A 23,142-nucleotide genomic window follows, 5' to 3' on the forward strand; every position below is an offset into this window, starting at 1 on the left:
GCTCTGACACTAATCAAGGCTCTATATTTCTGTTTTAAAAGAATGAAACATAGCACATATTTAATATGCATTTGCTTTATAAATTTATGTATGTTATGGTACTAAACAATTTGCAGGTATTTTTACTTTTGCAAAGTCAGCGGGAGCAAGTTTGGGCTCTACATTTTACCACAAGGGTGATAACACTAAAGTTAACAGAGTAAATCCCACCAGATCTGATATTACTGGAGATGTGTGTTTCTGAAAGTGTGCAATGGTTCATGTAATGAAAATGTAGTGCCTGTTCATTAGATTTTTCCTCTCTGTTGCATTCCTTACTTCAGCTGTGTATTACATACTTTGTAAACTTCAGACTTGGTGCATGTTTGATAATTTGTTTTACTTTTCTGTGAATAATGTTAGAACCTTTAGCTGCATGTGTGCAACCTGTGCTGGCTATTACTGAATTCTCACATTTTGTCATGCATAGGTGGTAAAATAGATAAGTAGCTTATTCTATGTAATAATATAGTTAAAGCAAATAAACCAAAATCATCCTAGAACATAAGTGATAGCCAGCAGATACTTTTATGAGTAATTTTTTCTGGTTAATAATAAAACGATTGTGTGCATGATGTGTTAGTTTGGCCACTTTTAACTTTAGTTAATGTTTTGCAATTTCTTCTGTTGCATGATCACACTGGAAAGAAACTTCTGTTAATTTGCTCTTCTGCTTTCCTAACCACGTTGATTTGACAGCCTCTTCATTGCATTGGTGTAAGCTGTAGTGTTAGACAGGGATAGAAGAAGATGAGATATGCAAACAAAAGCAACTCTAACTCTTAAATCCTTCAGCCTCTTACAGAGCTGAGTGTTAAGCAGGGAATCCTTGCCAATTCTTGCTTCACACAGCCAAAGATTTGTAGACTCTTTATGGGACTTTTGAAGTAACATAGTAGTATGAATTTATTGGATATACAATATATATGCCCATGATACCTAATATTGGATCTAAATAATGAGGTACTTTCAAGATAAATAAAATGTACCATTACAAGGTCTTGCATTGATGAAAGGAAACATCTTGACAATTGTTTCATAGGCGTAAGTTTTTAAGATGATGCAACTACTTTTATCTTTCCTCCAGCAGCATCTGACACCTTGTGCAATTTCATTGCTAAGTTCCTTCTGCCTTTTTTCCCTCCTTTTTTTTTCTTCTTCCCTTAGACACAGAACCACACATCAAGCTACCCAGGCTGGCACAGCACCACAATTGCTGACAATACCAGAACTAATGGCGACAGTGCACCTGTTTCCTGTTTGGGGGAGCATCACCATTGTACTCCATCTCCGCCAGTGGATCATGGTTGCTTACCTGAAGAAAGCGCATCCCCTGCAAGGTGCATGATCGTTCATCAGAGCAACATCCTGGATAATGTTAAAAATCTCTTAGAATTTGCAGAAACACTTCAGTTAATAGATTCCGTAAGTAGAACTGTCAGTTCAGGTGAATTTGCGTGCGTTCTGGGTGTAAGGGGAGTGGAGATGGGAGCTCCCAATATTTATTTCTATTTTCTGAACAACATAAATGCAAGATTTGAAACTTATTTTTAAAGTAACACATGGTTGTTTGTATCAAGTCCCAAAGAGTGATTTAATCTTATATAATATGTGGATTTCTTTTTTTTTTCCTCCTTGTGTGTGTGGGAGGAGTAATTTTTGGCAAACTACAAAATTCAGTAGTTTAAATGGACTCTTAATAACACACTCTCTCTTAAAATGAAATCAAATTAGAGATAACAAAACCAGCTTAATGGTATAAGTGATATTCAATTATGACAAAAGTGTCAGGAGTCTGTAGGCGTATGTATGATTTGTGCACGCTTCTATATGCTTTTCTGGAATTCTTCCTTGCTGTGGGACCTATATAGCATCAATAGCTGCCTCTTTTCAAAGCTTAACAAGCTTGCATGGCATATTTAAAGAACTGGAAACCTTAATTTAATACTGAGTGGCTTACTGCATTTAACATTGGCCTTTGTTCACTGTGATTTCTGGGTATGTCAGTTGAAATAGAGCTATTACATTGAAATGAGTTGTTAGGTGTCATCTTAATTTATAACAACTAGGGTGCACATTTCAAACTTTGCTACACTCATTCAGCATGTAGTTGCAAGCATGCTGGTTAGAGAGAGGATGAGATTAATTTGGAGACTGATTAACATATTTTTCCATAATACGAAGGTATTATCTCTACATTGATGTAGCTAATAGTGGTAGAACATCACTTGACTCATTGCTACTTTCAGGAATTTGGTTTCCAGCACCAATGGAATAATATTCAGTTAATATACTCAGTATATATATTAAAAACATGAGTAAGTGTTCATAATATTACTCAAAAAACTAGGGTCAAAGTGAATTAAATTGGGAAGGGCTTTTTTGTTGTTGTTGTTACTGGCATATCGTAATGCTGTATTTTCATGAGGTGGCACTATACACTGTCTTATAGTTCCGTGCCTCCCACGTTGTTTCAGGATCCTTCATCATGGGGTGATCTCAGCAGTTTTGAATTCTTTGAAGAAGCAGACACTTCGCCTAGCAAAACTCCCTCAGGCAAAGTCTTACAGCTTCAGCAAAGAGAGGCCAATGCGTGTAGACCTGAAGGACACCCTAGCACAAACTTGAGCAAAATAATGTTGAGTCAGGGTTCTCTTGACTCACCAAAGTCCTTATCTGCCTCAAAATGCAGCACAGCTCCGTTGGTCATTCTTCGCAAAAAGAGAGGGCATTCCAGCCAATTAGCCAGTGGCCACAGTAGCTCCTTCATATTTGCTGACGTCAGCAGTTCAACTCCTAAGCGCTCCCCTGTCAAAAGCCTACCCTTCTCTCCCTCGCAGGTAGATCAAGTCTTCTGCACAGATGTTACTAATTCTCAAGTCACCAGAGTATTAACAGTTTAGAAACTAATCCTTTGGAACAAATGACTAATTACTGTTGCACTTGATGATTTCACTCCATGTTTGAATCTTCTTACTGCTGTTCATCTTCACCACTGAGTTTAGATGATCAGCAAGCTAACTGTTGATTCTCTTTTTTTATTGTCTCTCTAATTCCTGGTGGTTTTGAAGGGGAAGATGGTTGTTTGCTTTCTCTTGCTTTTAATTCCTCCAACTACCAGAGTTTAACATTTCTGTTCATTGTAACACTTTCCCATCTATGTCCATTTACACAGTGTGATTCACTGACCCAGAAAAACCCAAACTCTGTTTATTTAAATAACATGCAGATTGTGAGACGAACTGACAACAGCCAGAAAATTCAAATGATTCTTGGGGTGGGGTGGGACAGGGATGAGGAGAAAATTTGTGTATGAAGATCATCTTGGTCTCCATTTCGAATTTCCTGTCATTTGTTGCTTTGTTTCACAGCTGTACCACTGTCAGCATGATTTTTTTTCTTTGTGGATTTCTTGGTTTTCTTTTATGATGGTTCTTAAAGAGAGAAAAATAATTTATTGGAGTTTATAAAATGCATTTTATTTATCTAAAGGTCTGCTACATTTGCATTTAGGTATATTTAAATGTAAATTATTGACCGATCTAAGTGCATATTTTGAGATGTACTATATTTTTGTATGTGCATCTTTTTAATTTGTCACAAGTAGGCCTACTGGGTAATATATATTTTGGCAAAACTTTAACTAACAGAGAAATGATGCCACTAAATTCATAGATTCATAAACATTAGAGATGGAAATGAGGTTAAGGCGACACACTCCCAATGCAGAATTTTTACCTAAATAATACAACTGTCTCCTTTTCAATCAGTCCAATACTTGCATTTCAGAACATTCAGTGCATTTATAGCTTGCTATAATTTTCATTTTGTGTTGTGCAAATGGAGTACTCTATTTTCAGAGAGATAATGAGTTCAGTGTCCTATAATAAACACTTTATTTACTAATTTAAAAACATGCCTGATACCTTACGTAAAGCTTAATGGAATTAAACCACCTTGCTTTATGAGCCAACTCCTGAAGTCCTTTCCTATTTTTATTGAGGCCTTACTTAGGCAAATGGTGATTGAAGTCATTTGCAGTTTATTTGATTAAAAACTGAATAGAGTTCTTAAGATTTAGCTCTGTGAGTAGTGGTAAATGCTTCTTATTGGAACAGAAAGTAATTTTTGTTCATACTTCCAGCACTAGAAATGCTAATTTTTGCTTCATGATTCTCTCAACCAGCTGCTCATGAGTTAACACCCTTATCCTCTAATCAGACACTAATAACCACACATACAATTATATGTGGGTCAATAAAAATAATCTTTTAATTATCTAGAAAGATTTTTTTTTTTCATTTTTGCTCAGCAAAACTAACTTTTAAAGGCAAAATCATCATCTAGGTGTTCATATTATTTTTTCTTTTCATAATTGCAGTTCTTAAACACCTCAGCCAACCATGAAAATCTGGACCTGGACAATCCTACTTTAACTTCCACTCCACTCTGTGGTCATAAAGTGTCTGTTACAACACCACTTCACAGAGACCAAACTTTTAAGCCTCAGAAGGAAAACAATATGTAAGTCCTTTTTATTTTAACATTGTATTTTCAGACTCACTGGGGTTTATTTTTCCAGTTTAGGACTCAGCCAGCACAAAATGCTGGATTGTTTGTTACAGTCCTGTTTGTTGATGCATTTTATTTGGATTTTCTTTAGTTTAGAAAAATACTTGTATTTTTCATTATAGAGTTTCTGAATGGGTAACAGTCATGTATGTACAGTCAATTTATTAGATTATTGTTTTACATCAAATTATTAAAACATGTGCTTCCTCCGTAAAAGTAAAATAGCATAGTGTGAACTCATGGCATTATCACAAGATAATATTTAATAAAATCCATCAGTCTTTAACTATAGGTCACTTTTCTATTGAATTATAGGGTCAGAACAAAGATGCTCAAACACATTCTCCTTAACAAATTTTTTCTCTCGCTCATTTTAAAAGTTTCAGAACTCCAGCCATCAAGAGGTCAATATTGGAGAGTTCTCCAAGAACACCTACTCCATTCAAAAATGCACTTGCAGCTCAAGAAATCAAATATGGCCCTTTGAAGATGCTGGTAAGAAAGAAATGGTGATAAAAGTCACTTTGATATTAGGGTGAAGGGGTTGCCTGAGACATAAACTATACATTTTTTTTCCTTTCAGCCTCAAACTCCAACTCATCTTGTAGAAGACCTGCACGATGTTATCAAACAAGAATCTGATGAATCAGGAGTTGTGTCTGGGCTACATGAAAGTGGAATCCCTTTGGTGAAGAAAATCAAACAAGAGGTAAGGCATAAAACTTTTACGTGGGGCAACCTAAATCAGTTTCACAGCAAACGGTTCTGTCAAAGTTATTTTCAATCAAACATATGTGCCTTTTTTCCCAGGTGAATTTCAAGATCTTAGTGCCTGAGCTAAATAATTACTACTAATAATATTAATAAGACTACATTTTAGTCCTGGGTATTTTTTGTAAAAGTCGTGGACAGGTCATGGGCAGTAAACAAAAATTCACGGCCTGTGACCTGTCCATGACTTTTGCTATATAACCTGAACTAAAACTTGGGGTCGGGGGGGCTGTGCGGTTCAGGGGCAGTGCGGTTCGGGGGCACTGTGGGTGCTGGGGGGGGGTGGCCTGGAACCCCCACTGGTTCTTGGGGGGAGGAAGGGGAGGGCAGGATTGGTGGAGCTCGCAGGCTCCTTACCCAGCTCCGTGTCCTTGCAGCTCCTAGGAGGAGGGGCGGCCAGGGGGGCTCCTGCCACAAGCGCTGACTCCACAGGCGCAGCTCCCATTGGCCAGGAATTGCAGCCAATTGGAGCTGTGGTGGCGGTGTCTGCTGGCATGGCAGAGCCTCCCTGGCCCTTCTGCCTAACTGTGGAGACATGCTTGTGGGAGCCGGGGACCCCTCCAAGGTAAGCGGCCTCCCCGTGCACCAACCTCCTGCCCCAGCCCTGAGCCCCCTCCCACACGCAAACTGCTACTCCTGGCCCAGAGGCTGCCTGACTCAGGCAACCTCTGAGCCAGCAACGGCCGCTGCAGAAGTCACGGAGGTCAGAGTCATGGAATCCGTGACTTCTGTGACCTCCATGACAGACACGCAGCCTTAGCTATTAGTACCCAAGTCATCTTCCATTGACTTCATTGGAAGTCTTTCTGATGATTCCAGTGGGCGTTGGTTCAGGCTATTATAATGTGCATTATTTGCATCTTATAAAGGTAAATTTATCCAGAAATTTGGACTAATTTTTCTAATATTGGTGAAATATATAAAATAACTAATGGGGACCAAACTACACAGAGTGACTTAGAAGTCCGGTGGTTTGAAAATATCTCATTACGTTAATTTATCATTTATGTGAAGCCCCAAAATACATGTTCTGTCACTACTTTTACAAAAGAATTGCAACTTGTATAAATAACTGGAAGTGGAACTAGTGAATATCTGAATGCACATATTCAAAGATCCGTTATTTTTTAATTGAATATTTAAGAATTTTTGGATGTAAAGAGCAAAATTGCTACAAAGGGCTAAATTGTGTCTTTGGATACCTGGACCCTGCAGACCAGTCCAGTTGCTGAGTAACTTAAAGGGTAAATATTCTCATGATGAGCTAGACATTGCCTTTTAACACATGGTACCTTTTCTGCTTCCAGGTAGAGTCTCCAACAGGTAAAGCTGGAAACTTCTTTTGCTCAAATCACTGGGAAGGGGAAAACCTGAACACTCAGCTCTTCACACATGCATCTACTATGGAAGATTTGCCCGTATGTACAAGTGTCCAAACTCTAGAACTCTTTCTTCATTTTTAATCCAATATTCTTAAGGGAAAGAGACAGAACAATTTATTTTTGAACTTCCTAACAGGAAAAGTATTGGTTCATTATGTATGTAGTGCCATCTGCGTGTTTGTGTATTCTACACATATGTGAAAGACAAGGGGCTATTCTGGTGTTAATTAGACCTTTGTGACTCCTATTGCAGGCATTCAGATATAGTTGTGGCATTCCCGACTGTCTTTGTAAAAGGCATCCACTTAGAAGAGAGCTGTACCTCTATATAAAAGTGACTAAATCACAGAGTAGAACTGGTAAAAGAGAAGAATTTCCACTTGGATCCCATTCTGGCAAAGCATGTGCTTAGCTTTAAACTTTTGAGTAGTTCTATTCAGTTCATTAGGATTGCTCACATGCTTAAAATAAAGCATATGCTTAAGTGCTTTACTGGATCAGGGCCTTACTCTACACTTTATAATGCTGCTCTATAATCCAGCTTCAGGGATGAGAGGGCCCAAGCTCCCTATGCAACAAGGCATAGTATTATCCAGTGTGCAATTGGGGTGGGTCTGTTTTTAAAACATTTAAATATTGTTTGTGGTCTTTCTAAATTTAGTGTTATGAAAATTCCTCTAAATATTCCCTTTTCTTTTTTTGTTTAGAATCTTCTTACTAGTTCCGTTTTAAAGATGCCAGTGTCAGAAGAGGATGAAAGCATTCACAAAACATTTGCAGTACCTAGAAACAGGCCATTGGCTAGTCCGTTGCAGGTAATTGATCTTCAGCTATAAATATCTCTTTATATGTATCCTAGACAGCTCTTACAGAATGATTTAACAAGTTTTCAGGTGCAGAGAGGTGATATGTTAAGATTAATTGACCAAGGTTTAGCAAACTGAAGGCCTCACTTTATCTGTGCCTCACTGTATCTAATTGTCCATTCAGTGGTACTCCATACAATATAATGTACTAGAGTGGCACAGTCAAGCTAGTCCTTTCTTAGCTGAAAATAAGAGGATACCAGAGACACATGTTTAACTCTACCACTTGAAAACCTCTTAACTCCACAAGCCTTTTGTCCAGCTTTTTGTATCGGTCTCTCTTGACTGTATTAAATGTTTGTATGTTTTACTGTAATTCGAATAAGGCTAGATACATTAGGTGTTTACATATGTATGTTATGCCAAATTTTAACAAATAAATTTAGCCTTTTAACATTCAAAAGAAACAACATAGGGCCTGATCCAATTAGGTCATGGGAAGCCTTCCCACTGATCTCTGTGTCCTTTGAATCAGGCCCTAGAAAACAACAGTAAAATGTGAGGAAATTGAATAAAACAAGAATAAAGCACTTTACAGATACTGACTAATTAATCTTCCTTCACAGCGTTCATTTGTAAAGTAGATGGCTAAATAACATTATTCTCTTTTACAGTGGGGAAAAATGAGGCAGAGATATTTAAGTGATTTGCCCAGTGCCAGAGAGTGTGTCATTGTTAGAGTGGGGATTAGAACCCCATAGTTCCTAATTCTCAGGCATGTGTTCTACAGTATACCACTAATACTCCTCCCCTCCCTCTCTAGCCAGTAGTAGCATGATTCAGCCTTTATGAATCACCTTTACTTTAATAAATACAGATTAAGAATAGTTTTACAGATAAACAATCTACTTTTGAATTTGCATTAATAGGAATGTTGGTTATTTATTACAGTTCAACAAAGTAGCAAAATCTGCCTTTGATTAATCTGCTCAAACCATGGTGTATAAAGCAGGTACATTAAAAGATCATAAGTCTGTCCATGTTTCTACATTTCAAACGTTAATAATATGTTAATGTCAGTAGTAGAACTCTGTGAGAACCAGAATTTCTATTTAGCAGGAAATTCCACAGTTTCTAAATTTGTTTTCTTTCCAAATTGGAATGAAAACAAAGAATTTAGAAATTTCCCACGGAACCAAATTTTTGAAAAATTTTTGCTTTGGCCCAATCAAAACAGTTTGTTTTGAAGCTGAGTTTTAAATATATATATATATATATATATATATATATATATATATATATATATATATATATATATATATATATATATATATATATATATATATATAAATTCCTAAGTGAAAATTTGTTTCAAAAAGAAAAAAGTGTTCCATTCCAGCAATTAAATGAAACATTTTCACTGTATCAGAATGCTGCTTTTCCATATTCTTTTCTAAACCCAATTTCTTCAAAATCCACACATGCCAGTGCAGAGTTTCAATATGAACCAGAGGTTCCCAAATTTTTTTTGCTGCACCCCCCTTCTCCATGGGAGTCACATATAGGCCGTCCGGGGAAGAAACTGACTCACTGAGGGCAGAGGGCAGCTCATGTACAGAGTGGTGGCAGGACCCCAACAGGCTTCATCTCTAGAGGTGCCTGTGGCAGCACAGACTGGAGCAGACCAGGGTCCTCACCCTCCTTGCCCAGAGCCTCTTGTTCCTGCAGGCTCCTGAGAATTTAAAATATGCGGGGCTGTGGCCTGCCAGGTATCCAGGACAGGACAGGGCAGCAATAGGAAGAGCACACAGGGAGTCAGTCCGTCCACAGTGGCCAGGAAACTGAGGAAGGGGAGAACAGCAGGCTGCTGCTGGGGCACGGCAGGACTGCCCTTTCTCTTCCCGTCCCCAACCGCTGGGAACTTCCTGCCTGCTCCCCCTGCTGCAGACAGCCAGCCACCACACCTCTGATAACCCCCTCACGCCTTTGGAATTGCATCCCCATCCCCAATTTGACAATCAGCACTTTAGACAAAAGAGCATTTTCTGGTGAAAAAGCATTCTGTCAAAAAAAAAAAAAATCAGCACATTCTAGTCAATATGTATAAGATCAGGTTGCGTTACTGAGAGTTGTCTAGCTAAATCCCGAACACTTCTATGGAAAATAAACCCCCACTGAATTTTAAGGTTCTAGGGTGATATTTTCCAAAATGCCTAAATGAAATAGGAAACCTGCACAACACTTTCAAAAGACCAGCCTGGGAACTTAAATTCATAACTTTGTTGGACACCAAAAATTATGGACTGAATAGAGACACTGGATTTATGGCTTATTACAAAACTCTGTAATCCACTAACCCCTCTTTTTGTCCTATGACTACAGGGGTGTTAATGGGCCACTCTATATTGAATGGTCCCTTAGAATATGTGCTAACTACTTATGCTAAACAATCTGTTTGCTCTTTCACTTAGCTGTGAGGCTCTTAGTACCTTTCCCAGACCTGAAGAAGAGTTCTGTGTAGCTTGAAAGCTTGTGTCTGTCACAGCAGAAGTTGGTCCAGTAAAAGATATTATCTCACCCACCTTGTCTCCCTAAATCATAGAATATCAGGGTTGGAAGATCATCTAGTCCAACCCCCTGCTCAAAGCAGGGCCAATCCCCAGACAGATTTTTTGTCCCAGATCCCTAAATGGCCCACACAAGGATTGAACTCACAGCCCTGGGTTTAGCAGGCTAATGCTCAAACCACTGTGCTATCTCTCTCCCTATGACTTGTGCTCCTTAGGAGTTTTTGAAAATCCCTCTCTTAGTGACTTACAAAACATTACTGTCTGGTGAATAGGATATTTTGATCTTTGGAAATATTAAATCAAGTTACATTTCCTATTTTGTCAAAGTAAATTTCTTTATAAACTGTTATCAACCAAGGGCCTCATTCTATTTTTTTCTCCTTCCTCATATCAGTATTTGTGGGGAGTTTTGCTATGTCTACAGATGTAATATATTAGCCTAACTTTGGCCTAATTTCTGTACAAAATCTTGACACATTTCCATCAGACAAAAATGCTATTGACTTCAGTGGGCATGAAGGATGCCCAGCAAGTGTTCAGCATCTCTCAGGATTTGACCAAAAGGGCATTTTACCTAAGTAGGGAAGGAATAAAAACTGACTTAATAACTTAGCCTAATAGTAACTGGGAAACTGAAAGAACTAGTAATAAAAAACAAAAACAAGTAGCTGACACAAGACACCTTGGTACAATAGTTCAAAGGTTAAATTCATCTCCATACTTGACAAAGAGACATTCATTGTTCAACCCAAATATAAAATAAAAATTAAGAATGAGGCTACAGGCTGAAATGCTTATCTATTATGACTCATCTTATTTCCCCCCAGACGTGAAATACAGCCATTTTATAGTCATGCAGCATCAGGGTTTGACTGTGTCTCATAACAAATCCAAATTAGCATTAGTGACCTGCAGATAAAGAACAAAAGAACCAAATTCATCCCTGGTGTAACTGTTGACATCAGTGGATTTACATCAGCGATGAATTTGGGCCAGTATTTCTCTCTCAAACTTGTAGGGACAATCTCATCAACTTCATTTCATCCACTACAGGAGGATCCTGTGTATGTAGTAAAAACAGAATGTTTTCTAACAGGTATAAAACAGCTGAAACTCTTTAGTGCATAACTATATTCAGTAAAGTATCAGGGGGTAGCTGTGTTAGTCTGTATCCACAAAAATAACAAGGAGTCCATGCATCTGAAGAAGTGGTTTTTTTACCCACGAAAGCTTATGCCCAAATAGATATGTTAGTCTTTAAGGTGTCACCGGACTCCTTGTTGTTTATATTCAGTAAGCTTTCCCTTATATTGTTCCCCTTCCTGCTCCATTTTCTAAATGTTATCTCCCTAGGTATGTTTACTAGTAATCATAGAATCGTAGGACTGAAAGGGAAGGTCTTCTAGTCCAGTCCCCTGCACTCAAGGCAGGACTAAGGCTATGCCTAGTCTACCACTTACATTGGCAAAACTTAAAGTTGCTCAGGGATGTCAATATTCCATCCCCATGAGTGACATAAATTATGCCTGCATAAGCATTAGTGTGCACAGCACTGTGTCAGCGGGAGAGCATCTCATACCAACCTAACTACTGCCCCTCGTTGGGGGTGGATTAATTATGTTGATGGGAGAGCTTTCTCCCGTCGGCATAGAGCGACTATGCGAGTGAACTTACAGTGACGCAGCTGCATCAGTATAGCTGTGCAACTGTAAGCTCTGTAGTGTAGACATAGCCTAAGTATTATCTAGGCCATCCCTGACAGGTGTTTGTCTAATCTGCTCTTTAAAATCTCCAATGATGGAGATTCCACAACTTCCCTAGGCGATTCATTCTAGTGCTTAACTACCCTGACAGTTAGGAAGTTTTTCCTAATGTCCAACCTAAACCTCCGTTGCTGCAATTTAAGCCCATTGCTTCTTGTCCTATCTTCAAGAGGTTAAGGAGAACAATTTTCCCTCCTTGTGACAGCCTTTTATGTACTTGAAAACTATTATCATGTCCCCCCTCAGTCTTCTCTTCTCAAGACTAAACAAACCCAGTTTTTTCAATCTTCCCTCATAGGTCATGTTTTCTAGACCTTTAATCATTTTTGTTGCTCTCCTCTGGACTTTCTCCAATTTGTCTACATCTTTCCTGAAATGTGGCACGCAGAACTGGACACAATACTCCAGATGAGGCCTAATAAGCACAGAGTAGAGCAGAAGAATTACTTCTCGTGTCTTGCTTACAATATTCCTGCTAATACATCCCAGAACAAGGTTTGCTTTTTTTTTTTTTTGCAACAGCATTACACTGTTGACTTATATTTAACTTGCGATCCACTATGACCCCCAGATCCCTTTCTGAAGTATTCCTTCCTAGGCAGTCATTTCCCATTTTGTATGTGTGCAACTGATTGTTCCTTCCTAAGTGGAGTATTTTGCATTTATCCTTACTGAATTTCATCCTATTTGGAGAAAAGGTCTGAAGTAATTTGTCCAGATCATTTTGAATTTTAATCCTATCCTCCAAAGCATTTGCAACCCCTCCCAGCTTGGTGTCGTCTGCAAACTTTGTAAGTGTACTCTCTATGCCATTATCTAAATCATTGATGAAGATATTGTAGAGAACCGGACCCAGAACTGATCCCTGCAGGACCCCACTTGATATGTCCTTCCAGCTTGATTGTGAATCACTGATAACTAGTCTCTGGGAACGGTTTTATGCACGCACTTTGAAGTAGCTGTACCTGAACCTTTACTGCCCAGCCTGTATCTAGACCCCAGCTCAAACAAACACCTTTGTTTATCCGAACACCCTGTTATCTGAAAGCTTTGGATGTCCCCCAGGCCATTCAGAGTGTACTGTGCTTGGGCTTTATGTGATTGGTAAATTTCACCCAGAATCCTTTCATGGTCATAATTCAAACAAAACTCCATTTCACTGCAGATGGAGTTTTGTCTGAGTAAAAGGAGGGAGCTTGGCTGCCGGTGGGGTGCAGGACTTCAAGAGATAAGACTTTGAGATAAGTCCTTACCCAGGCAAACTGATTCACGTCAGTGGGATTTTGTCTGAGTAAAGCCTGGCTCTGTAAAGACTTTAGGATTTGGCTGTTCAAGTGTAATACGTATGCTTTTAAAGAACATTTATATATTCACCCAATAGACTAACATATCCACTAGTCTATCAGATAACAAGAACGATCACAAAATATACAATACCAGGGAAAGAAAATCAGGCTAAACCACAGAGTGCACACCCAGTCCTGCAGTCCTCACTCTGACAAAACACATCACCTCATAGCAGCCATTTTAAAATATAAAACTTTAAAAAAAAATTGATTTGTTTAGAAATAACAAAAGGAAACTACATGTTGTACAAGCCTTGCATGTTTAAACAGCACATCTTAAACTTTTAGCTCCCATCACTTTCCTCTTTTTAACCACAGACTGACACCCTTCAGTTTGAATTTCCTGACTTTCAATGGTTTATGTCACAATCTTAATTTTCTTTTAAAGAATGAGTTTAATGCAAGTTAAAAACACAGTTACTTCTACTCTGGGGCCTTGTTAGTCTTCTCCAAGGGTCATTGTTATGCGTTTACAGGATCTTTAATTTTCTCCTTTTTCATTTTGTGGAGTTTCTTTCAGCACATTGAAGTTAGGCTAGAAAGCGAAACACATACACATGAGACAGCATATACAGCTTGCAGCAGAGGTCTTTGTGGAGAACCTGCTGGTGACTGGCTTTCTGGAGATATTGGGATCATAAAGCCATATGTTTCCGTCTGTTCCCAGAGTGAAGCAGGGGATCAAAACAGCCCTAATCCCGCTAGAAGAGTTGAAGTTTGTGTGGAAGGGAAATGTGGCCATGATATAGTATGTTTTCTGCTAGTTGGGTAGCCCCAACTGTTGTAGGCTGATACAAAGGTAACCTGGCTTCCTTCAGTTGTGCAAAGCAGAAGAGGTCAGAAGTCAGGGGACAATCAGTCTGTGCAACAGTGTTCTCTCTGGGCAGCAGAACTTAGGTGCCAAATGCATCAGAGGTGATTGCTGCCTTAAAAAGCTGTGGTTCCTTCAAACAGTTTTCATAGACCACAGAAGGGTTACAGGCACATGGCAGCAGAGAGGCCATTGCAGCATTATGAGCTAAGCTTTGAATTGAAAGAATGTAATCTAAAGGGGGAAGAAAAATCTAAAGGGAAAATCCTGAAGTCTTTACTTGGGGACAAAATCTGACAGGTGCTCAGTGTTTGTCCCATTATCCTTACCCAGGAAAACTCTCATTGGTTCCAAATGTGAATTTTGCCTGAAACAGGATTCCAGGTTTGGCCCTATCACCACCAAATACTTGTTCCTAACATTGATATAATCAGCATAATAATAAAAGCCAAAAGGCCTTGACATTTTATTTTATTCAGCAAGAGTGGGCTACATATCTGTACAATTGGAAGAACACCAAGTTGGGGAGGGGATTGCTCAGTGCCCCTATAAGAGCCAGTGTCTACACTGCAGTTAAAAATCCGTGGCTGACTCATGTCAGCTGACTTGGCCATGCCAGGCTTTGGCTGTGGGGCTGTAAAACAGCGGTGTAGATGTTCAGGCTCAGGCTGCAGCCTATAGGGTCCCAGAGTCCAGGCTTCACCCAGAGCCCAAATGTCTACAGCTCAATTTTATAGCCCCGCAAGCCCAATTCAGCTGACACGGTTCAGCCACAGGTGTTTACTTGCAGTGTAGACATATCCTTAGTGCTATTTTATTGCTGCTACTTAAGCAAATTAGAACTGATTATTCCCTAAGCAAATGAAGTAGAATTGGTTTACAGTAACTTGACATCCGCATTAATCTTCACATGGAACTGATAAATAGCTAGTGAAAAAACATGCCTTGGTTCCAAATACTGATGAAACAGGAAAGCTTAAGGTTATATTTGATGAGTATTATGTTCTGTTAGGGAAATGCTTTATTATGGCATCTATTCTGCTGTTACTATTAAGTAAGGAGCTCTGCATTTCTACTGTAACCCCACTTCTAACGGCATGCTGTAACTCAGCCATAGGCGCCAATGTCCCCTCTCCTAGTGGGTGCTCAACCACACACACCTCTGGCCCCGCCTTTGCCCTGCCTCTTCTTGCCCCTGCACCACCCTTGCCCTGCCCCCATTCCACCCCTTCCCCAAAGTCCCCGCCCCCCATTCCATCCCCTTCCCCCAAGTGCCCGCCCGCCTCTTCTCCACCTCCTCCTCTGAGTGTGCCACATCCCCACTTCTCCCCCTCCCTTCCGGAAAGTCCTAAGTGCTGCCAAACAGCTGTTAGGCGGCAGGGGGGCGGGAAGCGCTGGGAGGGATGGATGGAGGGGGAAGGAGCGGGGACACGGCGCACTCGGGGGGCGGGGGGAGAAGGAGTGAGAAGGAGGGAGCTTGGGTGCCGGTGGGTGCAGAGCACCCACTAATTTTTCCCCATGGCTCCAGGGCTGGAGCACCCACGGTGTCGGCGCCTATGAAGTCAGCCATAAAATATCAGTATAGGTTGCAATTGGTCTCAGTACCTCACATACTCGTTAAGTAAAGAAGGAGGGTAAAACACTCTCAGTAGTCTCACCCCTAAGAATGTCTTTGACAATTTCTTTAATGTCAGAACAACTGGGCCAAATGCTGCTCAGATACACCTGTGCAAATTTAGAGGAACATCAATACCTTCAGTGAAGCGATTGCAGATTTTCACTGGCCTAACTGAGATCAGAATCTATTCCAGGGAGTTTTAAATATATCTTCCAATACATGTCTTTGCCCAAAGATTTTTATTATATTTCCATCAGTGTAGTAGCTCTGTCTTACGTGACTACAGAAGTGCTTGTTGTGAGTACCATTCTCAGCAGGTATAGTGTGGTAATGCTGAAAGAAGGTGTTAAAAATATACAGACAGCATAATATAAGGCAATTCATACTCTGGGTGCAGAAAGGCTAGTCCTGTCAGAAAAGCACCTTTGCACAGCCTTGTCTTGCCTTACTGTTCTGTTTTCTTCAAAGGATCCAAGTTTTTATTTAAAGTGCTTTAACTGGATATCCCAGTTAAAGCTTTAACAGTTTGTTTACAGTTCACTTTTGCCTGGGGCAACTGAAGGCACGTTACAGGATAAGTGAGATAATTCTTCTGCCAAGAGAAGGATGTGCTGGTAGGATTACTGATGCAAAAAATGAACCAAGGAGAATGACATGGCTAGAATTGTATGGGAACTCACAGTAGCATACATATTCTGGTTTTTTTTCCCATTATTCTAATTTAAAGAGGGAAAAAACTGTCATGAAAGAATAAAAATACTACTACAGAAATATTGGTAACAGAAGACTGAAAGAATTCTTACCCATATGCAGACTTAAAGGCTGATCCAAAGCCCATTAGACTTCAGTAGGGTTTGGATCATGCCTTAAAGCTTCTAATTATGGGCCCAATCCTTTAGTCATTGTGTAGCAAAACTCCTATTGACGTCAACAGTTTTGCCTATGTAAGGCACTGTTAAGTGAGTTCCGAAACAGGGAAGATAATGAGGGGTCTCTAAAAGGTGTATTTTCATGTCTGGTTTTGACCTGTTTCCTTTATGTCTCTAGCTTTCTGCTCAACCCCCGTCCCTTTCTTTTATTCTTTTGATGTGAATATTAGGCTCTGCTTTCTCCACTCATGTTGAAATTCTCTTGCAACTGAGCCCTATTGACACTTTTGCTGATCTGGTGGCATGGAAAGAGCTGTTCATTGTGCTTCTGAGCCTCCAATTTGCTTTTCCCTCTTTACAAAATGGCTTCTTGGACTTTTGTCTTCACATCCGGAAATATGCTCTGCCTGGGTTGTGAGACCTAGCGATCTGTGCCAAGAGTGGAAGTAGAGTTGCTCGAGTTCAGATGACTTTAACACATGCCTCCAGAAGTGAGCTGCAAGGCTGGCAGAGCAAAGGCATTGTGCTTTGTTAGGGGCTTGTTCTAACATTCTTAAAACATTATCTGAATAGCAAACCACAAGAGTGAAAACTTTAATAGAAATCACACTGGTACTTTGGTCCAAATTCTGTGGTCCTTATTCAAACAAAACTCATACTGACTTAAATTGGACTAAAGAATTTGGCTCTTCACTTGTACTATGTGTGTGTGTGTGTGTGTGTGTGTGTGTGTGTGTGTGTGTGAAATTAATGAAGTCTAAATTTCTAGTACAGGTAGAAAACATATTAGAAGCCAAAGTCTACCATATGTCTATAGAGCAGAGCTCATATAAGTCACTTTAAACTGAAGCATATTGTGGATCCATTGAATTCTCCTATACCCCTCATAATATTTTGTGCCTGATGCAACTCTTTTTCCTCATTGTCGCATGGGAGACAACAGACACCAAAAGTAGGGCTTGGTACTGTTTCATTGGATTCTTCCATCTTGACACTCACTTAAATGAAGGCCAGTGTGGTGAAAATGTTATTTAATGCCTTTAAGTGGAATAACAGACATGTAGCAGCCTGCTGAGATATGGAGATGGCAAGATACATGCTTTTTTAACACACACATCTATTAATGCGAAGAGCCCACTGTAAATACTGACACTCAAGAATAGTTTACGAAATTGGGACACTCTGCATGATTTTAGTTCCATTTTTAAAAAATTGTCAGCTTGTGACAGATGGAATCTCACTGCCATATGTTTTCAGCTATTTAAAGAAAGACTGAACCCACTTTTATAGACCAGCACATTGAAACTTCAGAAGTTCATAAGGAAAAGGGACACATACTTTTGTCATTTAAAACATCAGACTTCTGGAATGACCAAACAGGGGAAAGTTTTCTTTCAACTGTTTACTAGAGACCAAATTTGACCCTGTAGTAAAATCAGTGGTGTTACACCAAAGATTAATTTGACCCTTTTGTGAGAGAATCCAGAAATGTGAGGGGTAAAAATGTCACAAGCACCTAAGTCGCTTAGGCTAGGCCTACACTGGGGGGGGGGGGGGGGGGGGGGGATCGATTTAAGATACGCAAATTCAGCTAGACGAATAGCATAGCTGAATTCAACGTATCAGAGCCGACCTACCCCGCTGTGAGGACAGCGGCAAATCGACCGCCGCGGCTCCCCTGTCGACGGCGCTTACTCCTACCTATGCTGGTGGAGTACGTGCATCAATTCGGGGATCAATTGTCGCGTCCCAACAAGACGCGATAATTCGATCCCCAAGAGATAGATTTCTACCCGCCGATCCAGGCGGGTAGTGAAGACAAGCCCTTAGGTGCCTAAATCCCATTGAAAGTCAATATAACTTAGGCTTCTAAGTGACTTAGGTGCTTGTGAAAATTGTACACTGGAAGCTGTTTACCTAAAACATATGAGGAAGTTGCAGCATTTTGTGGCATGTCAAATGCATGTCTGTGAAGTGAAAAGTATGTCACACCTGCTTTTTGGCTGTGGTATGTAATCTAGACAGAGTCATACCACAAGGTGTATGACAAGATGAGGTTGGGTCAAACTAGGTGTATAACATGTCTCTCTTCACAGATACATGCAGAGCCTAATGATTTCATGCCTGACCTAGCACTCCTTTTCGGGACTTTACTGGAAGTCAGTGGGAGTTTTGCATGCAAAAAGACTGTAGGATCAGACCCAACATTTGGAATCTAAAAATAAATGGGCAAAGGCAAAAAATAAATTAAAAAAGAAAAATCTAGATATAAAGAAAACAACTCTAATATGATGTGTGCCAGCCTTCACCCGGATCACACTGCTTATGTGTTGTATCCCTATCCCTCCACTGGTAATTTATTCTCTCTCTTTCGGATTGTAAGCCCTTTTGGGCAAGGAGTATGTCTGCCTATGTGTTTGTACAGCACTCTGCACAGCAAGGTTTTTATTGGGGATATTTGTTAAATGTTATCTAGGATAACATATTTATGTAATCTTTCAAATTATATACTGAGTTCCATGGCTTTCCGCATCAAACCTAAATGTGTCTCAAATAACATTGTTCCCAGTTAGGATGCTATTCTATATAAATTCAGGTTAGAGACTAACTAAGGAGCCTATTATGTCTTCAGTAGGCCAAAACAAGTACCTTAAACAGCACATGCTTTAAGCTAAGAGTCCTAGAATTAGGGCAGATAATGACCATGTAATTGAGCACTGTGGATCTTGAAATGTACAAGATGCTGCATGTTGCAGGCAAAGGAGGATTCGTGTTTGTTTCTGCTGATTTGGCCACACTTTTAGATCTTCAGGCAATCAGGAGATCCACCACCTTGTTGTCAACAACAGGACAATTTCCCTCTTAGCAAACAATTTTGAATCAAGTAATTATGTTTAGATGTTTGGAACACATGGAAATTTGTATGGCTAGCACTGCCTAATAATGCAGTTGTGTGTTTAGATGGTAAATTGCCCTGGCAAAAGTGTTAGTTTGAACAACAAAAATAGATCAGAGGAAAAATGTGTGTGTTAGTAAATTCCAGGAGCTGAAATTCCTACACTTCTTATGGCTCAAGGCAATGAAAAACATTTCACCCGTATAGTGAGTAAACAAACACACTGTGTGCAACCCTCACAGTGGATATGTTTATCTCAGTGTAACACTGTACTGAATAGTCTCCAATACCTGTAAAGAATCCGAAAACTGCAGTGTTTTAAATTATATTAGCATGTTATTTCTGTTGAAAGCCAGTTCTCCCCCTCCTCCTTTTTGCCAAAGTGGATCTATGACTGGGTATGTGCTAATTACTACACATAGGTAAAAGTGGCTAAGAAGGTTGTTAGCTGCTGATGTGATCATCAAATCTGGTTGAGGGGTGCAGAGGCAGGTAGAATCTATGTTTATAGAATAAAAATCCAGCAGGAATTTACAGGCGCCCGTAGTTTTTAATCTGTCAGAACTATTTTTAACCTGCAAAGAACTTCTCTAATGAGGCCTTTACTAGAAAGGCAGGAGAGGGGAACTCTCTGAAGATACTCTTGTACGGAGGAAGGATAGCCTTCTAAGTCTCAGGAGATTTGAGTTCCATTCCCTGCTCTACCTGTTTGATAATAAATCATTTAATCTCTTTCTCTGCCTCAGTTACCCATCTGTAAAATGGAATAATATTTCCTTTGTATATCTTGTCTAGTTAGATGTTAAATTCTTCAGGGCAGGGGACTGTCTCCTAGTATGTTTGCATAGTGTCTAGCACCCCTGGGGTCTGATCTGAGTTGGAGCCTGGAGGTGCTACCATAATACAAAAAATAAATAATATTCTACCAGACCCTAACTTCTCTCCTTGTTTTTAAAATTTAGCATCTGAGCAATGCCTGGGAATCAGCATCCTGTGGGAAGATAGAGGATCAGATGATCCTTACCGAACAGGCACGCAAATACATGAATGCATTTTCAGCCCGGACTCTGGTCATGTAAGGGTCCACAGACAAGCATTATGGTTTTCAAAACACTTCAAGTTGACCTGGAATTCACCATTCCTCTACATGAAAACTTTTCACGAATGGGAGAAGAACATATTTTTGTTGTGGTACAACAGTTGGGAGCAGCACAAAGTGCATTTAGTCACTGAGCATATTCTTGTTGGATTTCACCCAACTTAAAAGGATTTTTTTTAAATAAATGACACTTGCCTAAATTATTAGGTATTGAATTTTAATCAATTAATTATTATCTTAATGCAGACTTTTAAAAATCAAGTGATTTTTTTGTACTTTTTCAGATCAAGCAGACATAATACACCAGTATTGTTATTTCAGTGATGCAACATGTAGGGTTTTTATAAAGAGCAGGTACTCAGACAGTTTTATTCTAAATCACTGAACAAAATGCATTGGTATAAAATACTGCAATAAAAAAGCATTACTACAAACGCTAGTAGGGAAAACAAAGGGGGAAACTGATTAAGATTGTGAATGCTCAAAAATCCATACCGTTTGAAGTACTATTTGATTTTGTTATGGTTATAGACCACTTATACATTGTGTGTTTCTGTTTTGGGGGGATTTTTATTAGCTTGCTTTAAAAATTATTACTGTATGAAACATAGATTTATGAGAACAAATTATATTTTTATTCAGTAATTTAATTTTGTAAATGCCAAATGGATACTGTGTTTTGCTGCTATGGACTTTAGCATGTAGACGTGCTGCTAGTGTAAAAGGGGCAGTAGAGCTTTATATGGAAAGAAAACAAACTTTGGTGTTAGCTAATTGACTATGCACTAGCATTTCAGACCTTTTTATTTTATGTTTTTATATATTTACTTACCTTCCCCCCCCTTTTTATAAGCAATACTTTTGAACACTGTTCCTGGGAGATTTCTTTTTTATTTTTTGTCCGGTTGTGTTTTGTTTCTCATTGGTTTGTAAGAGCATGCATTGCACCTTCATATGTTTGGGAGAACGCTGTCTTGTTCATGTCGTCTGTTTCGTTCCATGTTTAGCCTAATTGTTCCCTAACTTGGGTTTCACGTACTGAATCAGGTTCTTAGAAATGTATGGTTCTTTATACTGCCGTACCAAACCTCTACCGAGATGGCAAGGACACTGATTTTTTTTGTTTTTAATAAGACTCTGACTTCGCTGCCTTAATAGCATTTGGTGCAGCTTCCTCTGCACTTAATTTTTGATATGACAATGTACTTACTGCCTTGTAGATGAATAAAGTGTGTCCTTTTTTTACTTAAATTCGCTTAGTCTCTGAAACTTGCTCATATTAAACATTATTGTCAGAAATAATATTGCCACCATCAAGTCAACGGGACTTTTTCCATTGAGGCCAATGGGACAATTAGATGAGTAAGCATATTCTTAATAGCATTCTAAGAGTATGACTCTGTTCTAGGGTGACCAGATAGCAAGTGTGAAAAATTGGGATGGAGGTGGGGGGGTAATAGGAGCCTATATAGGAAAAAGCCCCAAATATCGGGACTATCCCTATAAAATCGGGCCATCTGGTCACCCTACTTTGTTCAGACCTAAAGGGCCTCATCCTGGTGCACAGTTAACACCCTAAACTATTAGTGACCTTTATGGGAGTCAAGGGTGCTCAGCTTACAGCAGATTCAGGCCCGAAAGCTACAGCCACACCAAAAAAGATTAATCTTGGCAACTGAGGGGCTAGCAACAGCTTCTATGCAAAACTGGTGCTCTGCTGGGATATTGACCAGTTTATGTGTGTCCTCCCGCTTGAGATTGGCATACCAGATGCAATAAAAGCAATATATCCTGGATGCATATACTGCAGCAGGACGTCTATGTGTACTTTTTACACGGCTCAACAAACCAGAGATCAAAATCTAACCCAATACTCCTAGTGAGTTTCATGGATAAGTGAGCAGGCCTGTAAGGCCAGATCCAGGAAAGTGCAGAGGAGAATCACCCTCCCTAGATTTAGCTGGAAAATGAGGGCACTCTGCACCTTGCTCTATCAGCTTTTCAATAAATGCTATCATACAAGTTACTATTAAACCGATTGTTCATCTTAACTGTTTCAGAACACCAGGCGCTAAAATTCAAGTTGATGCAGGCATTCCAGAGATACACTGGTGTAAATGGGAGCAGAATTTGGCTCCGAGAGACAATTTAACATAATTTGAGACCCAACCTACTAAGTCTCTAAGAACCAGGGATAAGACCCACACCCTGATTCTAGCCCCTTTACTCAAGGTAAAAGGGCTGGAGCAGTGTAAAGGACCCCTTAGAGCCTCATATCCCCCTGGGGGAGGATTCTCCCAGTACAGGCACTGGGGTAGATAGCCATAAGGTTGCCATTCAAGGATGCCCCTTGCAAGCCTTGGGACATGCGTGTGCTGGGGCGGGAGGGGTATGGCAGGGTAGGCTCCTGACACCAGCGCTGTAGAGGTTGCAGGGAATGCTGCAGCCCATAGGGCAGCCCGGCGAGACTTCTCATAATTTAGACAGGTTCCCCAGGGCAGCCTAAGTTACTTTGGGGGCCCCTCCAGTCCCCAAAGCAGCCCAGTATAATAAAAGGTCAAAAGATGGCTTGAAGTGACCTTAGCTGCCTTCTTTCTGTG

At 39.9% G+C, this 23,142-nt stretch overlaps 1 protein-coding gene across 12 annotated transcripts in view; it reads left to right on the forward strand.

Moving 5' to 3' along the window:
- Positions 1-21,793, forward strand: part of MYB (MYB proto-oncogene, transcription factor) — a 33,312-nt gene extending 11,519 nt beyond the window's left edge. For 7 of the 12 annotated variants that reach the window (XM_005280309.4, XM_042848181.2, XM_042848180.2 and 4 more), the window contains 8 exons: positions 1,207-1,464; positions 2,517-2,879; positions 4,421-4,563; positions 4,992-5,106; positions 5,195-5,320; positions 6,690-6,800; positions 7,472-7,579; positions 20,406-21,793. In XM_005280309.4, coding sequence (XP_005280366.2) covers positions 1,207-1,464; positions 2,517-2,879; positions 4,421-4,563; positions 4,992-5,106; positions 5,195-5,320; positions 6,690-6,800; positions 7,472-7,579; positions 20,406-20,522 — 1,341 coding nt within the window. In that variant the 3' untranslated portion in view covers positions 20,523-21,793. The remainder of the gene's footprint in view (positions 1-1,206; positions 1,465-2,516; positions 2,880-4,420; positions 4,564-4,991; positions 5,107-5,194; positions 5,321-6,689; positions 6,801-7,471; positions 7,580-20,405) is intronic. The other 5 variants (XM_065588694.1, XM_005280314.4, XM_065588695.1 and 2 more) reach the window with 1 other exon arrangement.
- The last annotated feature ends 1,349 nt before the right edge of the window (positions 21,794-23,142 follow it).

Source organism: Chrysemys picta, chromosome 3 (genome assembly GCF_011386835.1).
Source record: "Chrysemys picta bellii isolate R12L10 chromosome 3, ASM1138683v2, whole genome shotgun sequence".
Taxonomy (NCBI): Eukaryota; Metazoa; Chordata; order Testudines; family Emydidae; genus Chrysemys; species Chrysemys picta.